The following is a 20,783-nucleotide window of genomic DNA, read 5'->3' as shown; positions in this document are numbered from 1 at the left end:
GGGCTGTCTTGGTGAAGACTCGGATAGGCCCCCCATAGCTACTAGGGGCCTTCTGGATGAACACCCAGGTGGATCCCATAGCTGCTGTGGGCAGGCTGGTTGAACACCTAGGTAACAACTCTTACATCAAAGTAGAAAATAACTGAAAGTGTTTATTTATATATCAATGTGTGTCACGTATATTGCACAAGTTAAGTGATTCATTTTGTTGTACAATGTACATTGCAAGTAAAAGCAGATTGAGCTCTATCTGCATGTGAATGTGTCAGCAAAATGATTAGCTCACAGAGCCAAACATTTTGCAGACACAACAGCTAAGTGAGCTAACTGGGTATCCAACAGGTCGTCTACCCTGCAGTAGACAACCTGTTGGATACCCAGTCAGGCCACTGTAGCCAGTAGTCCCGCTGAGAACATCAGCTGAGCTACCCTGGTCGCATAGAGCATGCAATGCTCTACGCAACCCCTTATGCAGTCTGAGACGGGGTAGTCACTCAGGGCAGTGCCTCTCTGGCTCATGGTCACACAGATAAATACATTTCAGGGAACAGTCTCAAAGTCTTTGAGTCACTGCCCTCCCCAACAGCAAACGAGCAGAGTGTCACAGTAACACAGCTCAGCAGTGCTCCTGTGGTTGTTGGTTTAATGCAGTCAGTAGTCTCCCTTGCTGTAGTAATGCACAGCAGGCCCTTGAAGGCAGTGAACTCCAAATAGTCTACTGCCTACAAGGGCCTGCTGCAGCTGTGCCAGACTCTCACAAAGTAATGAATCAGAAGCATTTGTGTCTGGCACAACTGCAGCAGGCCCTTGCAGGCAGTAGACTCTTTGGAATCTACTGCCAACAAGGACTTGATGTACTATAGCAAGGTAGACTACTGGCTGCAATAAACCAACAACCACCACATCGCTGCTGAGAACATCAGCTGATCTGCGTTACTGAAACGACCTGCTCGTTTGCTGCTGAGGAGGGGACTTTTAGATCTAAGTGACCGTCAGCCAGGCTGACACGGCCCTGAGTGACTTCCCTGCCTCAGACAGGCCAAAATTGTTTAGGGCATTTCATGCTCTATGCTGCCATGTGCCGTGGGGGCTCAGCTGACCATCTCAGCTGGGCTGCATGGTACAACAGGGCCTGCAGTTGGGGGGCTGTCTTGGTGAAGACCCGGATAGGCCCCCCATAGCTACTAGGGGCCTTCTGGGTGAACACCCAGGTGGGTCCCATAGCTGCTGTGGGCAGGCTGGTTGAACACCTAGGTAACATCTCTTACATCAAAGTAGAAAATAACTGAAAGTGTTTATTTATATATCAATGTGTGTCACGTAAATTGCACAAGTTAAGTGATTCTTTTGTTGTACAATGTACATTGCAAGTAAAAGCAGATTGAGATCTATCTGCATGTGAATGTGTCAGCAAAATGGTTAGCTCACAGAGCCAAACATTTTGCAGACACAACAGCTAAGTGAGCTAGCTGGGTATCCAACAGGTCGTCTACCCTGCAGTAGACAACCTGTTGGATACCCAGTCAGGCCACTGTAGCCAGTAGTCCCGCTGAGAACATCAGCTGAGCTACCCTGGTCGCATAGAGCATGCAATGCTCTACGCAACCCCTTATGCAGTCTGAGACGGGGTAGTCACTCAGGGCAGTGCCTCTCTGGCTCATGGTCACACAGATAAATACATTTCAGGGAACAGTCCTCAAAGTCTTTGAGTCACTGCCCTCCCCAACAGCAAACGAGCAGAGTGTCACAGTAACACAGCTCAGCAGTGCTCCTGTGGTTGTTGGTTTAATGCAGTCAGTAGTCTCCCTTGCTGTAGTAATGCACAGCAGGCCCTTGAAGGCAGTGAACTCCAAATAGTCTACTGCCTACAAGGGCCTGCTGCAGCTGTGCCAGACTCTCACAAAGTAATGAATCAGAAGCATTTGTGTCTGGCACAACTGCAGCAGGCCCTTGCAGGCAGTAGACTCTTTGGAATCTACTGCCAACAAGGACTTGATGTACTATAGCAAGGTAGACTACTGGCTGCAATAAACCAACAACCACCACATCGCTGCTGAGAACATCAGCTGATCTGCGTTACTGAAACGACCTGCTCGTTTGCTGCTGAGGAGGGGACTTTTAGATCTAAGTGACCGTCAGCCAGGCTGACACGGCCCTGAGTGACTTCCCTGCCTCAGACGGCCCATGTGCCATGTCAGCTCAGAAGTCATAATGTCAGATGTTCTCAGCAGCGCTATTGGGTACATCAGATTGGCTTAGGGACCCTGAATGGACTGGGCACTTGCCAAGTGCAAGTTTGTTTCGCCTGTATTGTGACTAACTGATCACTGCTCAATCCAGGCTACTGGGGGTGAGCTTTTGTGCCAAGTCACTGGCACTTCTGACAGTAGACAGGTTGCATTTAATTAACGTTTTCTCATACCTGGCACCTGCAGAGAACACCATCTGAACTTGCATGCCCTGTGGAATGTCTGTGATGGGAACGTCATTCAGGGCTGTGCCACTCTGGCTCATGGTCACAAATATATGTCCTTTTCAGGTATAGCCTGTCTCAGACAGTCCATGTATCATGCCAGTTTAGATGGTACGGGAGCTTGGCTATATGTGTGATGAAAGTTTCTCCCATCCTCAATGGGGTTGCACATAGATACAACGTACTAGTCTACCTTGTTCCAACAGTTCACTGCCAAAGTTTAATTTGGCTGTGGTAGACAACCTGTTGGATACCCAGTATACTGTCATAGCCAAGGTGTCAGTAAAATGTTGGCTCTGTGAGCTGACCATTTTGCTGACACCTCCAAAGAGAGATATGTGTCTATCTCCTTAACAATTCAATGTCATAAGGCAAGATACACCTTTGAAGGCACGGGCTATGTGTTATATTCATTGTTAGCATACAGTCGTATTACCCTACTCCCATGGCTCTGCGGACAACATCATCTGACCTGGCATAGCAAATGGCCTGTCTGAGACGAGGTGGTGACTCAGGGCTGTGCCACTCTGGCTCGTGGTCACATGGACCAAAAAGTCTTTGTGTCTCTCCCCTCCTCAGCAGCAAACGAGCAGATCGTTTCAGTAATGCAGCTCAGCTGTTCTCAGAGCAGTGACGTGGTGGTTGCTGGTCTAATGCAGGTCTATGGTTACACTGTCGTTCGGGGAAATTGGACCAAAAGTAAAATTTTCGCCCCAAACTAATAGGGAATGATCCTCGTGTTCTGTAGATGCTGATTTTGAAATTTTTAGAGCTCTAGCTGTTAAATTGCCCAAGATATGGGCTTTTTAAAAAACAAACAATTTGGTCTATGGTTACACTGTTGTTCGGGAAAATTGGACCAAAAATAAGATTTGCCCCAAACAACCAGAAAATGATCCTCGTGTTCTGTAGATGCTGATTTTGAAATTTTTAGAGCTCTAGCTGTTAAATTGCCCGAGATATGGGCTCTTAAAAAAAACAAACAATTTGGTCTATGGTTACACTGTCGTTCGGGGAAATTGGACCAAAAATTAAATTTGCCCCAAACTAATAGGGAATGATCCTTGTGTCCTGTAGATGCTGATTTTGAAAATTTTAGAGCTCTAGCTGTTAAATTGCCAGAGATATGGGCTTTTTTTAAAAAAAAAAACTACAATTTGGTCTATGGTTACACTGTCGTTTAGATAAATTGGACCAAAAATAAAATGTGCCCCAAACTACCAGAAAATGATCCTCGTGTTCTGTAGATGCTGATTTTGAAATTTTTAGAGCTCTAGCTGTTAAATTGCCCAAGATATGGGCTTTATAAAAAACAAACAATTTGGTCCATGGTTACACTGTCGTTCGGGAAAATTGGACCAAAAATAAACTTGCCCCAAACTACCAGAAAATGACCCTTGTGTCCTGTAGATGCTGATTTTGAAATTTTAGAGCTCTAGCTCTAAAATTGCCCGAGATATGGGCTTTTTAAAAAAACCTACAATTTGGTCCATGGTTACACTGTCGTTCGGTAAAATTGAATCAAAAATAAAATTTGCCCCAAACTTACAGAAAATGACCCTTGTGTCCTGTAGATGCTGATTTTGAAATTTTAGAGCTCTTACTCTAAAAAAAAAAAGCTTTATTAGCCAATTAAGTTTACACTTAAGAGGAATTTGGTCCTTGGTGTGTACATATAACATATAAAAAGACAACAAGAAACAACATACAACAACAACAACAGCAGCTCGGCCAATTATTCAATCAAAAACACACTAAATGAAATGAATTAACTAAATGAATACTGTTGAATAAAGTGAACGTGCAGGGGTCTAACAAAGCCAAGTTAAAAAAGGACCATATCCCTGTGGTTCTCACCCGTCAGCCCAGCCGCGTGAGCAACCATTCGCTGTCCAGAGCTCCCAGAGTGTAGAGCTGCTCCATGGCTATGATCAGAGTCTCCATGGGAGGAGAGTCCATGAAGTCGAATGCCAGCAGGTCATTGATGCCCATCGCCTGAGGAAGCAAGGACGGCGACATCCATTATCATCCTTACATGTTGTCGTTGTTAAATTCATTGACTGTACTTGCTAAGACCGTGGCTCAAACTGTGGTGCTCACCTTCAGGGACAGCATGGTGCTCGCCGGGTTTGTTCTCAGGAACATTGGTGGTCAGCATCTCGTCCCTATAGGCTCTCTCGGTGTAAAGCCCATAACACTCGCCTGGACCCGGCCAAGCAGAGGGCGAGCCAGTTGGGCCTGGGCCTGAAAACAACAGAATGTAAAACACCATCACAACCAAATTGTTTGTTTTTGTAAAAAGCCCATATATTGGTAAATAAAAAAGCTAGAGCTCTAAAATTTAAAAACGCAGAATCTACAGGACACGAGGATTATTTTCTGTAAGTTGGGGGCAAATTGAATTTTTGGTCCAATTTCCTTAAATGACCATGGACCACATCGGTCATTTCTGTAAAAATACTATAACTTGGCAAAGGAAAGAGCATCAGACACAGCATCTAGATTGATTGATGACTGACACACTCTGTGTCACGCTGTGTCTAAATTTGATATATATGTAAATGAATGACAAGGGTTAAATTCTTATTATAATAAATATGTATTAAAGAATCATTATTTACAAAATGTATTTCTAAATATTCCTTATCTACACATCATTCAACGGAAATCAAATCTGAATAGAGGGGCGGTGATATAAGATGACGTCACTATAATGGAAAGGCAATACTTACATTTACTGCAGTGATCACTACATGTTATCTGCTGCCTCTTCCTCACCACATGGCCAAGCAAACTCGACTTGCGAGGAGATGCTGGTGATGGATACTAGTGCCATGTGTGTGTGTATGGATTTCTAGCTTTTTATCTCCTTTCTTGGCCAAGATATGAGCACATTGTCATCAAATAGAGATGTATTTTGTTACCCACAGTTGAAATTAAAATGTAGTGTTAGGCAGAATAAATGACATCGTCTGAATTCAGGAAAGGAGACAGTAGTAGTAGAGAGTAGAACGGGACATTCACATTAACTGGATCAGAAAGGTCAAGGTCATCACAGAGGAATTGCCTCTCATGCAGGAAGATTTGGCATATTGGGAAAGGCGTTTTGTTTGCTCTGGAATTCTCTCTGCTCCTAATCCTTGAGCAGGGAGTTTGGCTCACTGCGTTTGCCACGGTGTTGTGTAAATATTGGGAGAAGCGCACAGCTGAGGTTGTTTTTCCCCTAAGGTCACGGCCCGGTGAGGCGATGATGAGGAGCAGAGCCGCCTTCATGCATCTGGACTTTGTTACAGGAGGCTGGAACGCGCTCCGCCATCATTCCTGCTATCTGCTGAGACGGATGGATGACAGCAGCCCAAAAATCCAGTTTGTCTTCCATCTCTCCTCATGTTCGGGGGGTTTACCTGCCACCTTCCTCTCATTTTCCCTTTTGTTTTTCGAATAAATTCATCTTTACCTGAACGCCTGCCTCTGAAGTGCTGTGTGTTTATGCTAAATCCACACTCGGCGAAAGATCGAAGCGCCTCGACTGCGCTTCAACTTCCAAGTCTTCTTTGCTCGGCTGACACCCCCCCTTTCCCCTTGCCTCACTTTGCAGAGAAAGTTTCCTCTTCCTCTCCCGTGCCTCGTTGATGCCCTGGAAAAGTCAGAGCGAAGTCAGAGCTCTCCGCGTCTCGCCCTCAGGACAGAGAGCACCTAGCCACATGCCTCGTAGGCTCGCCAGGAGCTCAGCGCCTCTGAACTGACTGATTGCCACTCGGAAAAATATAGAAAAAAAACCTCCCACACTGTTGCCTTTCCACCATTTTCCTGCGCAAACACGGAGCACATCAAAGGCGCTCGTCTCCCTTCCCGCCACGCCACGCCTTCATCACTACCTGCACCCCCAACATCATCCCCTCTCTCTCCCTCTCTCTCTCTCTCTCTTTCTCCCGATTGTGAATGTTGCAGATGAAATCAAAGCGTGTCAGAAGCGGTGCGCCGGTCCGTGCGGATAAGAGGGGAAATCAATGCGGCCCTAAGTGGGAGATCAAACTCCGTGTGTGGGTTTGGATTGAGACGCCGCATCTTCATCCCGCCTGTGGTCCATACCGACCAGTGAGGCAGCAGTTTGGTAGTTCTGGGCCTAGTTAGTCACAGTGAGACACTCTAATCAGCTCATTAACTCAAATCACCTGCTGAGGTTTCCTGAGCCTTTCCGTCGTCTCTCAGTCTGGTTCAGTCGGCGACACAATCATGGGGAAGAAGACCACCAGATTCTAATTAATTGAGATGCACCTGTACGTGATTAAATCAGCGGACATCATTTTGTGTGTGATTGTTTTGTCCAATAGAAATCCAATGAAGGAAAGTTTCACGTTACTGTGTGTGTGTCCGGTTTATGAGAGCGATTCTGCTGTAGCTGTGTTTGTTGATGTTATTGGAGATGCGTGCCGAATAAAATGTCCGATATCTATTCACGCTGAGCTGCCTGCCTTAGTTCCTTTGGGCAACCCCTGCCTGCAAAGGTAAAGACAACATCGCTTACCTTGATCAGGCGGCCGAGTTTGCGTGCTCATAAATGGCCGAGGTGCGTTAAGCGTCGGGTGAAGGACACAAACACACCTCCTGTCCCCGTCCTTGTCCCATTGTATCCCTCTTGGCTGTAATTAAAAGAGATGGAAGAAGAGGAAGAGGATGCTGTCCCGCTCCCGGCAAACGACACGACACGTCTCTGCATCCATTTGATTCGCCGCCGCCGGACCTTGTTCCGTGTCAAGAAACAACAGGGATCCATTATTGATATCTGGCAGCTGAAGTTGCATCACCTTGAGAGTTCCCAAGGTGAACAACAACATAGCACAATTGGGCTGTTTTTTATATTTTATTTTGTTTCATTATTTCTTTATTTATTTCCGTTTCCCTCTAGTGAGATGTCACTTCAAAAACACCCTGACCAAGGAGCGTTATTATGCTGAGAGAATGTCAGCCAGTTACAATAGGCTGCTTAATGAGGGAGGGTGGCAAACTTTCAGGCAGGCCATAATATGAATTATTTGTCATTGGCTCCCTCTCTCTCTCTCTCTCGCTCCCTCTGTGTGTGTGTGTCTTTGGAAAGGGCCCGGTGTAAAGCGGGATGAAGGCGGGCCTTGATGGAGAGATGTGGCACTAGCCTGGGGGCTCGCTCCACTGTGAGGGTAGTTAGCTCGCTGCACACCGCCATCATTAGGGACTCGGGCACTAGAGCTGGGGTAGGTGACACACACACACACGGCTACGTTCAGACAGCAGCAGAGAGAGAGAAGGAGAGGCACACACACATACCTGTATGTATGCTTCACCTCCTCTCTGTCTGACGAGGCCTCACACACTCTCAGGGGATCTCTGGCTCTATAATCACTGAGACCAGAGTCGACACGTGAACGCACCGCTGCATAGGTACGACTAGTTTACACTTTAGCGGCGTCACAACTTGTAATGAAAGACTTTGCATTACATTACATTACGATCATTTAGCAGACGCTTTTATCCAAAGCGACTTCCAATAAGTGCGTTTCAACATAGGTAGATAAAAGAACTTCAGGTCACAAGAAATCGTAAGTGCATTTCCTTCCAAAACCAACAGCTAAGAGCATAACTAGAGCTAGAGTAGAAGTGCAATAAGTTAACTGCTTAATTATTAAATCATTTCACAAATTAGTAGGTAATAATAAAGAGTATTACTTAAGAGTTTCTTGTTTTCCATTCCTGAAGGAGACGCCGCTGCGGTTTGTTGTCCTTTCTCTTTTCTTCTGTCGTTTCTGTGCATCGCTCGGGTGCGCCAGGTGTGACTCTGCCCCCTAGTGGACACGTAAATGTCCGTATAGAGTCAAAGGTCTTCGGTTGCTATTCTTGTTGCTTAAATGTTCTTCATCTTTCACGTTTGTCTGAATTGTTGATTTTTTAAAACTCAGCTGGAGCTTTTGGTTATTCCTGGTCTAAATAAAATTATATAACTTCCAATTGAAAATCGATATATTTACATGCATTTGAAAATCTCCATATACTCAGATTAAGATAATAAATTCAAATATTTAATTAATTTATCATAAATCGGTTCTTTGCCCCTTTATCATCACTGTGGTGCATTTAATGAATACACAAACATTTCTGGTTTGTCATTTCCAATTTGTCCTCCCACTGTGTCCCGGGGGGTCAGGGGTGCACAGCTGTATTTTTCTTTTAATTCCGCCCCTAAACAATATCTCTTTGTGTTTTTGTTTGTGGTAACCTAGGACACTTATTTAACACTGTGCATTCTGATTTGTCTGTATGCTTCCCCGCAGCCATGGCCTTCAACATTGTTCCTCCGTGCTACACTCACATCAAGAAAATGCCATTTTCTGTACTCAGGTATACAAAGACGTCCCCCCTTGTTGAAATGTAATGGAATCACCGCAGACACTTCAATGTTACTCGTCGGCAGTCTGACGGTTTCAAGGGTATAGCCCGCACAAATGCTTTAAGTGTGAATACTGTACATATACATTCAAAGGGAACAAAGGACAGTCCCAGATTTTCTTGATCCCAAATGAACCCATCCCCCTTCGCCTTCAGTTCTTCTTCTGTGCTTGGTATTCAGGAGGACAGACTGTATGTCATAGCCGCCTTCATGCACAACAAGACGCTCTCTGAATGTCGTAAACACTCCGCTGTTTGCTTGTAGGTTGGAGTGGACTTTCAAATATAGAGGAAATGGATTATCTGTAGCACACAAGAGGGAGAATCTGTCATTTTACACACATAAACAGACAGCTGATCTATCAGTTATGTTTGGTCCAATAGAGAGAGAAGGACCTCAAATTGTGGTCAGTGAGGTCATTGACCTGGACCTGGACCTGGACAGTGTAAACCGACCCAGAAACCCCACAACCCAGCCACACATTGAACACAGCAATACCCTCAGCACACACAGAAGCTGGTTCAGGCTCATCCTGCACTCTGCAATGCAGGATTACCCATTGGGAGATGAGCACAGCATCACCTTATTATTAATTTAACACCAGGCTTCCATTTGCATGAGATGCCGCCATGGCTTGATCGTGGTCGGACAATGTCGGCAAACAAGGAGAAGTGGAAGTGTGTGAGGGAGCGGAATTTACAGCCTGGTGTGGATGTGCGAGTCTAAAAGGGTCGAGGGAAACTACTGATAGACATCCAGTGTTTAACAAGCAGGGGCTATGCTGTTGCACTTCAAAGGCAAAGACATTAACGCACACGTACCTGAATTACAGACTCCCACTGTGGACGTGTGTCGGCTCGGTGAAGGATTTGTCCTTCATTTGATCCATCAGTCTGGGTCAGATGTATTTGATGTGAACAGGCTTGTTTATCATGTATAGTCTGTAGTAGAAAGGGAATCTGCAGGAGCTTTATGTGGAACAAACTAACTGCTACTCATCTTGATGTTTAGACAGTTTGGACTTTGCTTTCTAGTTTCTTAAAGCCTGGTTGGTCTTTCTTGGGCTGTAAACACTGTTAATGTGATATTAAAGTAAGCAATCTCACTGAATTATTGTTTCTTATTTACTTCCTCTTTAGACCAGCATGATGTTGGAACAAGACAGGTTTGAATTACACTTCATTTGCAATGAAATGCATCACAAAATAAGTGTAATGATCAAAGCCTTTATTTTGTAACTTATATTTGAAGAATATGATGATAACTCGGCCCTGTTCTTCCCTGTTATAACCTGTAGGGGCAGATAAGAGCTCAAACGTCTCGGTGACTTTGCAGAAAAGACGCAAAGCCACGTGTGCACATACTAAGTTGCTTTTATTAATACAGAACTGCATGCTACAGAGACTGTACAGCATAAACATTTATTCATTACAAAAAAACATGGTTTTTGGAACCATTCAAAATAACAGGAAAAAAACAAACAAACAAAAAAAGAAGGATAAGAGCATAAAATAGAACAGGAACATCACAGCCGTTAAGGAAACATTCAAACTATTTATCATTAGCATCTTAATAAACCAGAGAAGAAATCGACAGGTTACAGTCGCGTCATGTCAACTACAATGGCACCGAGTGGATGATTCTCTTGTAGCTTTTTTTTACAGCCTCTTGCAACATCAACATGCCTATTTTTTCTATCTACCTATATGTAGTAGTGTACTTAAAAGTGGCAGTTTGTGTATTTTTTTGTATTTAATAATTTTTTTATGAACCTCCTAATATACATAATTTGGCCCTTGTGGGTTTATACAGCATGATGTCCGTCTTTTTATTAAGTTTAAATTTTTAATATTTGACAATTTGCTACCAAACACATTTGTTATAGCAACATTTATACTACATACATAGCAATCTATGTAACGTCACAGCAAAGAATGGGAACGAAATTAAAAAAACAAACGACGACAGCGAAATGAAACCCTACAGCGTGTTAGAGGGGCAGAGGAAATTATCACAAAATTTTGGCACGGAAAATCTGTACACGAATCTACAGTCTGAGAGATGTGACTGTGCAATAAAAAAGAAGGGCTGGAGTTGTTTTTCTTTCCCCCCCGACTACTAAAGACACGGCGCCCACTGTCTGATTTCAAGTTTCCTTTTCTTCTTTTTGTAAAATGGCTTATAGACGCATTAACTCCAAATGAACTTGTGCATACTTCCGTTTCCGCGAGTGGAATCCAGGTTTTTCGGCGAGGAAAGAAATGAATTCGTCGACGAGGAAAGAAAGAAAGAAAGAAAGAACGAAAGTCAAAAAAAACGAAAAAACAAACAAAACAAAAAAAACAGAAAAGAAAAATTTGCCTTTTTAAAACCTCCTGGTAAAAATGGATCGTTCATATATATATAAGTCGCTTAACCTTAAGAAAAAATATTTGTACAATGTATTAAGAAAAACAAAAGTCAAAAAAGAGACACGTACAAGATACAACAAGCAATCTCTAAAGCAATAAATACTACTGGTCCTAGCGTTGTGACATTTTGAATTTAATACCCCAAACCCCTCCCACCCCCTCCCCCCTCTCAAGCCCGCCCAACTTGCCTGACTCCGCCCCCAAAAAAAGGTAAACAACGGAAAAAGGGAGAAAGACAACGCAGTGGAACAATGCATATTTAACACAGTAACCCCGCCCCCCTCTGCCCGCCCCGCCCCTCCCACCCCACCCCTTTTATTCTGTACATTTAAACAAGAACAAGTAACGTCACGATGTTTGAAGTTGTTCCTCGGCGAGGCGTCACCGTTAGCCCCCTGCCCTCCTACAGGTTGTTGAATGATTGGTTCGCAAGCTCGTATTTAATACAAATAAAGAAGGAGAACCAACTTGTTCCAGAAAAGGGCTCACTGAATCATCTAGCCTACCTTGTTATATCCGTCTTTTACACATTTTTGAAAGTTGTACTAGATAATTATCTGTTTCACACTACAAAAAAAAGACAAAAACAAAATCCATAAAAATTTTGGCAGATTCACAAAGCTATACTACAGCTCATTGTATCATTTCTTTATAATAATTAGATTTTTTTCGATAATGACAGGTCAAATATTGACCAATGAACTTTTAACAAAAACAACAAAATTAAAACTTTTCAAAGCCGCGTGGGCACAGGGACGTAAAGGAGAGAAAAGAAAGGAAAACATCCTGGCAGGTGAGATAGAGCAGAGAGGAGCCTGTAAAGGTGTGCAGAGATAGAAAAGGAGGAGGAGGAGGAGGAAGAATAGGGTCGACTATTCTATAGACTTGGTCACGAGCGACAGAGGCTGAGGGCCGGCGGAGGAGAGGAGCGAGCGGGAATGACACAGCGATGCCGAGGGCCGGGCCATCGAGGACACCACGGAGGAGCCCGGCTGCCGCGAGGACGAGACGTCGCCGCGCTCCGGGGCTCCGTTGTGGGAGGAGGTGGAAGAGGAGGAGGAGGAGGAGGAGGAAGAGGGATGGGCGCCGGGCCTTTTGCCGGCCGCGGCCGAGTTGTCCAGCTGAACCAAAGATGGAGGATGAGGCCCAGCCAGGAGGTGCGGGTGGTGGAGTGGCTGGTGGGCCGGTTTCATAGTCAGTGAGAGAGGTTGCATTTGTTCAGTCTGAGGGTGGGACTCTTTTGAGGAGGGGGAGAGGACCACTGAAGAGGGGGAGGATGGGGGGGAGTCTAGTAAGCTTCCGTCCGTAGAGGGAGGACTGGCACAGCTGCCTTCACCTTGGATGTAGCGAATGCACTTTTTTTTTCTCCTGGAGGACAAGGTGAGAACAAAGAACAACGTTAAGCATCGGGCACTCAAGCTGCATCGCTGCTTAGCACTGTGCCCTGCGACCTGAACGCACCGCTGAGTGTTTACCTGTGAAGCTACAGAGTCGGCACGGCGACAACAGAAATCTGAACCAATCGATCATGTTTTTCATCTATATCGTAACTTTATCATGTGACCAATTTAACAACAAATTGATACTGATAAATAAAGAGAAAATATGGGAGTCGCAGTGCCGGTTCAGCTTCATCATTGCCTTAAACAGATTCTTAGTCTTTCCTTTTGTTTTGTTTTGACATGATGGCTTGGATTGTCTGGGTGCGTTCAAGCCGCTGCACACAGTTTGTGCTAAGAAGAAATCTTGACCACCAAACACCATGAAAATGTGACAGACGAGCGGGGAAAGATCACATGTGAAGCATCTGGACGGGAGACAGCAGGGAAATGAAGGCAGACCAGGATGATGAGGATGATGATGATGATGAGGGTGGTGAGAGGACACAGTAGTTGGGTGTAAACTCCCTCAAAGCGTCTGTTTATCTGTCAAGCGGAGCTACAACTACGACTCGACCTCGCCACTTTCTCCTTCCTCTTCCTCCATCTACCTCATCCGCTAGTCTGCCTGTTTCTCTCTCTGTCTCTCTCTCTCTCCGTATGTCTCTCTTTGTCTCTCTCTCCTGGGGGGGGGCGAGTTTGGATGTGAAAGGGTCAAAGAAGTCAACAAGCTCCTCACTACCCTGCAATCTGCCCCACAGACACGAGTGTGTGTGTGTGTGTGCGTGCGTAAGAGAAAGAGAGAGAGAGAGAGAAAGAGAGAGGGAGAGAGAGAGAGAAGGGTCAAGGCCTCGCGTTTGCATTCCTGCCTGGGGTCAGGACCCCTCTCCCCCCCACCACCACTGTCTGCCGAGTCCCGAGGCCAGGCCTGCTGTGTTCAGGGTGGACCCCGACAAGACAGCACAGGGAGAGAGAGAGCGAGAGCGAGAGCAAAAGAGAGAGAGAGAGAGAGAGAGAGAGAGACGATTGCATTTATCTGTGGCGACTCCATGTTCAGATTTGGTTTTGGGGGGAATCTCTGCTACCCTGACCTTGGCGGTGACCTCTCTCCCTCTCAGCTCTCCTTTCTAACACAAGGACGCCCCAGGGCCAAAATATTAAGACTGTGTTTGCTCAAAGGGACCAGGGCGGGGGAGAGACTAAGGTGGTCAAAATAGACACGGCCAAGGTTTTTCCAAATCCCAGACACATTCCATTAGGGCGAGGTCAGATCCAATCAAATCCTGAATGGGGAGGAGGGAGGTGGGGGGTGATGGGGGGGGTTTCTGCATGGAGACACAGCGGGGACACGGGACAGACTTCTCACAGAATCCTCAGGATCGTCATGCGGCAATGGACAGGAAGGGCATGCGTTTGAGACGATCACAGACACAGCGGACAGGACGGAGAGGGAGAGCGGAGGGAAGAGTAGAAGAAGAGTGGAGGCGGGTGGAGGCAGAGCGATGGGCTTTTAAGCGCATTGAGCACGGACAGCACTGGGTGGTGCGGCGTATCGATCGGCGGGCTAAAGAGGTATCGTTTTGCTGCTACCTACACATCTTGTTCTCCGACTGTCTGTCAAACTGCAACAAATGAGCTAATATCCATTTTTTAAACAGACATATTGATTCATCGTATGTGCCTGTGTACGTTATTGATTTCTCCGTCTCGGGGGGAATTACACCAGATGCATCTTTTAGGAAATGGAGCCCAGCGAGAACTTCTAACCTCCTGGCTCCCCGAGACGAAGACCGGGATTATTCTGCTTTCTCCTCACCTGCTCTGGCGCTTTTTTAAATGTTTATATTCTATTTTTTGTTACGTTCTAGAAACGACGAATGGAAAACGGGAACTTGAAACGGGAACGCCGCAGGTGAGGAGTGGGAAGTCTCATCTATTATCACCTCGGGTTCGATTGATTTTTTTTAGTAGGATTAGTAGGATTATGCCAAACGGTCTGAACGTTCTCTGGGGAAGAACACATTCAGGTGCGGATCAGGATCCAGGAATTCTAGAAAATGATTCCCTAATATTGCGAGATATGCCAATATTTTTTGTCCATTTCTTCTAAAGATAGACGATCAATCGGTGAAAACAGTATGAATCAGGATAAACCTCATTTACGCGCCAAACCTACTAGCTAGCTACAGTAATTAGTATTAAAATTGCATGTTCCCAATTGTTGGGAGTGAAGTAATGAACTTTTTGGTCTTTTTGGGAGGTCCCTGTTGACATCCTGGCGTGCCACCTTGTCCAATAACGCCAAACGACAACGTGGCTGTGCTAATTTGTAGCGTCGTTGCTAGTTAGTGGCGCAAAAGCCGCTTGTTTCACCGCAGTGATGTACAGTAGCAGTCAATGCGTTGCGATGGCTGAGTGGTGACAGGGAAAGAAGAGGGGGACGAGGGGGGGAGAGTGTGTGTGTGTGTGTGTGTGGTGCGAGCCAGACACAAAGGAGGGAAGAACGTAGCAGAAACAAATACCTACCATGAAAATATTCCCAATTCAAAGACTGCTTGTGTCAGAACAGAAAGACAACAGGTAGGGACTAAGTAAGGGTTATTGAAGAGGAGTTTGGAGGAAGAAGAGGTGGAGAGGGAGGAGGAGGAGGAGGAAGAGGAAGAGGGCACAGAAAAGAGTGTCACTGAGCAGGCCCTCAGAGGAAGCAGGGCTAAATTTGTAAGCATGACATCGTTATTCAAGGGCGCCAATTAGGACAAACATGACAGTCGAGATGGGAGGCGATTATCCACCGCCCGGGCAGAAAATGGATTTCAACCGCAAGAGACGTCAAACTTAAATCCAGATTACATTAACACACACACACACACACACACACACACACACAAACACAACACAACACACACAAAACAAACCCCACACACAGTTTGTCGAGATGAAATATTCAGTAATCCCATTTAGAAATCCACTTTCTGCCACTGGGCCTGAAACGAGTTCAATAAAGGGAGGGAGTGGGGGGAGTAGAATTGCTGCGAGGGAATTTATAGCAGGAAGCTCCTCGGCGAGGAAGAGGAGGAGAGGAGTTTGCCATCTGTTAAGCACACGGATGGAAACGTGTATCTGAGCAAATAATCAAGGAGAGCAGCTGATCATTGTGGATGTCTTCCTCCCATAGGTACTACAGGACTTATACCTGCACGGTTTGCACCATAAACTCAGCTGGTCAAGCCCGAACAAGGCACGACACTTCTTTGGGGTATTTGCATCTGTTAGCCAAAGAGGTAGACACAAACACAAACGCACGTGTACACACACATACACACACACACACACAGAGACAAACAAAAACAAAAAAAGAAAGAAAATGGACACGTCATTGCACAGACATAAACATGTAGCCAGGGCTTAGGTTCAGGCTGGTAAAACACTGGGATGTCCTCCACATAGACCATCAGGCTCCAGATCCTCCAAGCCCCAACCTGCCAGTTTAGGTTTTCTGGCCAACCGCGGCCTGCAATAAAACCCACGTCACCCCAGCAAACACTCGGATACAAACACACGCACGTCACTCGCACACAAACACACAAACTGCTTTAGCATATGCTGTTAATGTCCTTTCCTTCCCCCCCACCCGCTCCCACAAACAAACCCGATAGGGCCACCTAGAGGTCGACCGGCAGGGCGTGGCTGGAGGAAGCCGAGAGGTCACAAGAGCCTGGCGGGACGGAGCGAGGGAGGGAAAGTGGGAGGAAAGGCAGCAGCGAGAGAGCGAGGGAGGGGGGGAGGGAGGTCAGGGGGAGGGAGAGGGGGGAGGGAGGAAGTCCCAGCGTACACACACTTAAACCACCAGCCTTCACCTGGCCCCAGCCGGTGCAAGCACACACCATACACACCTGCACGGGCCACACCAGTTATTCTGTTGGTCGAGCCCAAAGCGCGCTCGACACTTCTTAGGAGCGCTCAGGTCTGACGCCGCAACAGGGAGGGAAGGAGAAGAAGCCAGCGGAGGAGAGGAAGGAGGTAGAACCAAACAGATGAAGAGCAAAAAAACAAAACAAAAACCAGAAGAGAAAAAAAAGGGAAGAGGAGGAGGAGGTGGAGAGAAAGGAGGAGAGAGAGAACAGACAAACAGTAAATCTATGAAGCTCGGCAGTGGTGAAACCCATTCTCATTAACTAGCACACAGCTGGTGTGATTCAAGACATTAGTCAAGTCCGAACGCATGCAAGTCGTCAGATTATCAGATTAATGCAGGGAAACACTAAACACAGTTGCTTTCAGTCATGTAATCGGAGTTCTGATTGGAGTTGCAGATTGGATTAATTTACTGTTATGATGTTATTATTATAGTGCGCTATGACTTAAAAAAAAGGGGGGTCGAGGTGGGCAGCAGGGGAGGGGAGGGGGGGCAAGTTCCAGTTCAAGTCCGGGTCTGAGCCTGAACCGGGGAGGTGGGGGGGTCGGAAAAGGCATCAAGCAGCTACTGGGGCGGAGATTAAGGAGGTTCACCCTGACATCACTTCCTGTTGACGCGTCTAAGCTTTAACTCCAGCAGCTCCTTTAAGCGCGGACGACGTTTGGCAAAAAACGTTGGAAAGTCACTTGACTAATAGCAACGTGAGTAAATGGAGGTAAAGTCTAGTTTGAAGTCAAATAAACAAGAGCAACATTTTAAAGAAAAGAAAGCAGCAAGCAAAGTAAAGCAGAATAAAATAAGAGTTTAAAGCCTAAAACCTGCTTTCAGTCTCCTAGCTCTGCACATTCAATCAGATCTATGTGTGTGTATGTACAAATACATAAGAGGTACATGAATTTAAAAAGAGGAAGAAAAACAAAGTTAGTAATTTAATACTCAAAAATGACATTAGCACCTGTAATCGGAGGGAGTGAAAGGCAAGGGTTTGGAAAATATTCTCTGTGTTCTGAAAAAAAAGAACAGAGATAGAGAGGCCTTCAAGAAGAGATCCGTCACCAGAACACATCACGACACACACACGCCGGCCGGCTCGGCACGGCACGGCACGGCACCAGCTCACAGGGACATGAATCAGAAGAGTCAAATGGATCAATGATGAGAGGAAGGAAATGATATAAATGTAAAGCAAACCTCCTTAATTTGAAAAGATGTAGGTGATTTTTAAAAAAATAAGAAAAAATAGAAAAATTTGGGGGTGGATTTTTTCTTTTCTTTTCTTAACGGTGATGTAAGAGCATGCATGAAGGCAAGCAGAGGGGGCAGCCGGCAAGCACACACACACACACATGCGCACACACACACACACACACACACAAGCGCAAGTCTATCTGCAGGCATAGAACACTGGCAAAAAGTTAATGGCTTCCAAGTTCACACACACACATGCATATATAGGGGGGAGGGGGGACGCTAAGGGGCAAGGGGAGGGAGGGGGTGTTAGGGGGGTGTGTGTGTGTGTAGGACGGGGAGGGGAGGTTTGTGTGTGTGTGTATGTGTGTGTAGGGGGGGGTCATGCATATTCAGTTGTTATTAGCTGGGGAGGGCAGGGGGAGAGAGAGGGGCAGAGGGGGTGTGTGTGTGTGTGTCTATGTGTGTGTGTGTTACAAGCAACTCTAACATTTAAATATTGCATTGTGTAGCATTAAGTGTAAAAAGAACAAACCACAATAACACACGCACACACACACAAAACGGAGGCCGGGCTTTTATCTGGCATACATGTCACACACACACACACACAGGCGCACACACACACACACACACACACACACACAGAGGCATGCCTGACACATGATGGGTCTCTTCTAATATGGGAGATAATTGCAGCTCACTTACCGTTGCTCTCTGCTTGCTGCTTTTCCCTTTTTCTCTTCTTCCTTTTCCCCTGTTGGTTAGCCGCCAAAAATATAGAAAGAGAAAAGAAAAGAAACAGAGACAGACAGGAACCTTAGTTATTATATTGCAGGATGCCCAGAAAACATGAAACGGAGAATAGGACTCATCTCTGTGTTTACTTATTTATTCATTCATTCTCCTCAGTCTCTGCCCTGCGGTTTGCAACAGACCACAAACTCTCCCTCCTTTCTCTCTCTCTCTCTCTCTCTGCTCTCTTCTTCTTCTTTCACTCTAATCTTTTGTCTTTATGTTCCTGTCTGCTTGAGGAAGAGAGGGTATGTGTGTGTGTGTGTGTGTGAGAGTGTGTTATTGCGTCAAATGTGCGTCCGAAACATTCAAGACCAGCACGTCCCGTTACAACACCAACAACAACAACAACAACAAGAAGAAGGACGTGACCGGAAGACCTGAAGCTAAGGCGGCGCTCGTCCTCGTCTCACTTCCTTTAAGGCGAAGGAGGAAGGGGAGGGGCTAGTAGGTGGGTGCAGGGGGGAGAACGTCAGGCTGCTACGACTTGTAAACTTAAAAACTTACATAGTTGTCCCGTGCTGACCAGCCAGGGTACAGCTGCATGTGGAGCTGTCGTTCTTTCCTGGCCAGCTCGTAGTACTTGGCCTGCTCCTCCCGCGATAGTGCGTGCCACTGAGAGACGACAGACGAGACAGAGAGAGAGAGACAGAGAGAGAGAGAGAGAGAGAGAGAGAGAGAGAGAGAGAGAGAGAGAGAGAGAGAGAGAGAGAGAGAGAGAGAGAGAGGGGAAAGAGATGTTCAGCATCAACAGAAGTCAAAACCTTGTTATTGTGAGTAGCCATCTTTAGTCTATGACGTGTTTAAGTTCCCCGTTGTTATGTAATCTGGATCACTGTGGTGACATCATAGCTTTCACCTCTCAGCTCCGAGTCTGAACTGCTCCTGTGCTTTATGTTACACTTCCTACATCAGGTCCAATAAATATCCAGAGAAAGAGGAGTGGACATGTTGACCCTCATCAAGTCCCTCTGCCTGGTTCACCGTGTCCCTGATCCTGGTCCACCATCATACGGTGACATCACGGGCTCCTTGTTCTTCATCAGCGCTTCACACAGATTTCCTCCTTTTAAGTGGATGTGTTAAACACACTAGCAGATCAGGGATTGTAGTCCTGGTTGCTGCAGAACCCCGACCGGAGCACGTCGGAGCCAGTGTGACCCAGGTGGAACGTTCACAGTGGATCCGCGTAAAGTGGTTTAAGGATTTCTAGCAGGCCGATCTCAAGTCTCTCACTTCTTCAGCTATCCTGCTAACATGGACTAACCTCTGCCTGCTGGAGTGTACTGTGTACTGTAAGACTGTGTGCTTGTTTGTGTGTGTGTGTGTCTTACCCTTCGCCCCAGGATCTGGTTGATGGCGGCGCTCTCCTTCAGCGTGCACTCAGCCACCACCTTGGCCCTCATCTCCTTCATGTAGAGCATGAAGGCGTTCAGCGGCTTCTTTATGTGGACCTGTTTCTTTTTCTCCTCTTCCTTTTTAGCGTCTGACTGTTTCCTGTGGCAGAGGGGAGAAGAACCCGGGAGTCAAATGGGCGCCGGGTTTCGACCAGAGAAAGAGAGAGAGAGAGAGAGAGAGACAGACAGGAGGCGCTACTTACGAGCTGTTGAGAGAGCTGATGTCACTGTGGGACGACTCCTGCTTGACGTTGGGCGTGACGATGGCCGGGTGTGGGATGCCCGTGGTGTGCAAGCTGTGGTGGGGGGGCACCATGTGTGGGGGGAACCTGGAGGACAGAAGACTGTGTAAATCGTCAGAATGGACACAGGTGAAATGAGAAGATGACAAGTATACAAAAGGACCGAGGGGCCGGTTCCATTCCCGTGGAAATGGAGCCGCTCCTTTAGCCACAGGACATTAGAGCACAACGTATCAGCGTCTGGTCCCAGAGTCCTTAATGCCAATTTAAGGTGGAATTTACGACTCAAAAAGGTCAGGAAATGTGATTTAAAGGACAGAAACCAGACACACACACACACGCACACACACACACACACAGAGTAAACAACAGCTCAACATCACAATAAAAGGTTCATATCACAGGCAAGATGTTTGAATACAATACAAGTTAAGACATTTCAACTTCAAACAGATCAAACAGTGAGACGAGCGGCGCTGCTGACGGAGGAAGGAGTCGCCTCCGTCCGCACCGCGACCTATTGACCCCACGTGTGTGTACGGCGGTGCTGATTATCCCGTG

At 46.3% G+C, this 20,783-nt stretch overlaps 1 protein-coding gene and 1 long non-coding RNA gene across 25 annotated transcripts in view; both read right to left on the bottom strand.

Moving 5' to 3' along the window:
- LOC143001793 (uncharacterized) overlaps window positions 1-8,245 on the bottom strand; it is a 36,551-nt gene extending 28,306 nt beyond the window's left edge. Inside the window, exons 1-3 of one of the 2 annotated variants that reach the window (XR_012963730.1) lie at window positions 8,177-8,245; window positions 4,574-7,217; window positions 4,110-4,468 (exon numbers count right to left, since the gene is read on the bottom strand). This is a non-coding gene — a long non-coding RNA (uncharacterized LOC143001793). Of the gene's footprint in view, window positions 1-4,109; window positions 4,469-4,573; window positions 7,218-8,176 lie in introns of those variants that run through there. The other variant, XR_012963731.1, reaches the window with a different exon arrangement.
- A 3,373-nt stretch (window positions 8,246-11,618) lies between these two features.
- The window catches only part of tcf7l2 (transcription factor 7 like 2), an 83,278-nt gene continuing 74,113 nt past the window's right edge, over window positions 11,619-20,783 (bottom strand). For 2 of the 23 annotated variants that reach the window (XM_076151447.1, XM_076151456.1), the window contains 7 exons: window positions 20,184-20,309; window positions 19,918-20,080; window positions 19,091-19,198; window positions 18,497-18,545; window positions 17,556-17,606; window positions 16,578-16,650; window positions 11,619-12,673 (listed from right to left, as the gene is read on the bottom strand). In XM_076151447.1, coding sequence (XP_076007562.1) covers window positions 12,178-12,673; window positions 16,578-16,650; window positions 17,556-17,606; window positions 18,497-18,545; window positions 19,091-19,198; window positions 19,918-20,080; window positions 20,184-20,309 — 1,066 coding nt within the window. In that variant the 3' untranslated portion in view covers window positions 11,619-12,177. Of the gene's footprint in view, window positions 12,674-15,877; window positions 15,951-16,577; window positions 16,651-17,555; window positions 17,607-18,496; window positions 18,561-19,090; window positions 19,199-19,917; window positions 20,081-20,183; window positions 20,325-20,783 lie in introns of all 23 variants that reach the window. The other 21 variants (XM_076151445.1, XM_076151455.1, XM_076151450.1 and 18 more) reach the window with 16 other exon arrangements.

This window comes from Genypterus blacodes, unplaced genomic scaffold (assembly GCF_046128005.1).
Source record: "Genypterus blacodes isolate CSIRO-AG114 ecotype Tasmania unplaced genomic scaffold, CSIRO-AGI_Gbla_v1 ptg000055l_1, whole genome shotgun sequence".
NCBI classification, from domain to species: domain Eukaryota; kingdom Metazoa; phylum Chordata; class Actinopteri; order Ophidiiformes; family Ophidiidae; genus Genypterus; species Genypterus blacodes.
Note: the sequence above shows the minus strand (reverse complement) of the source record. Positions and strands in the feature narration are given on the sequence as shown.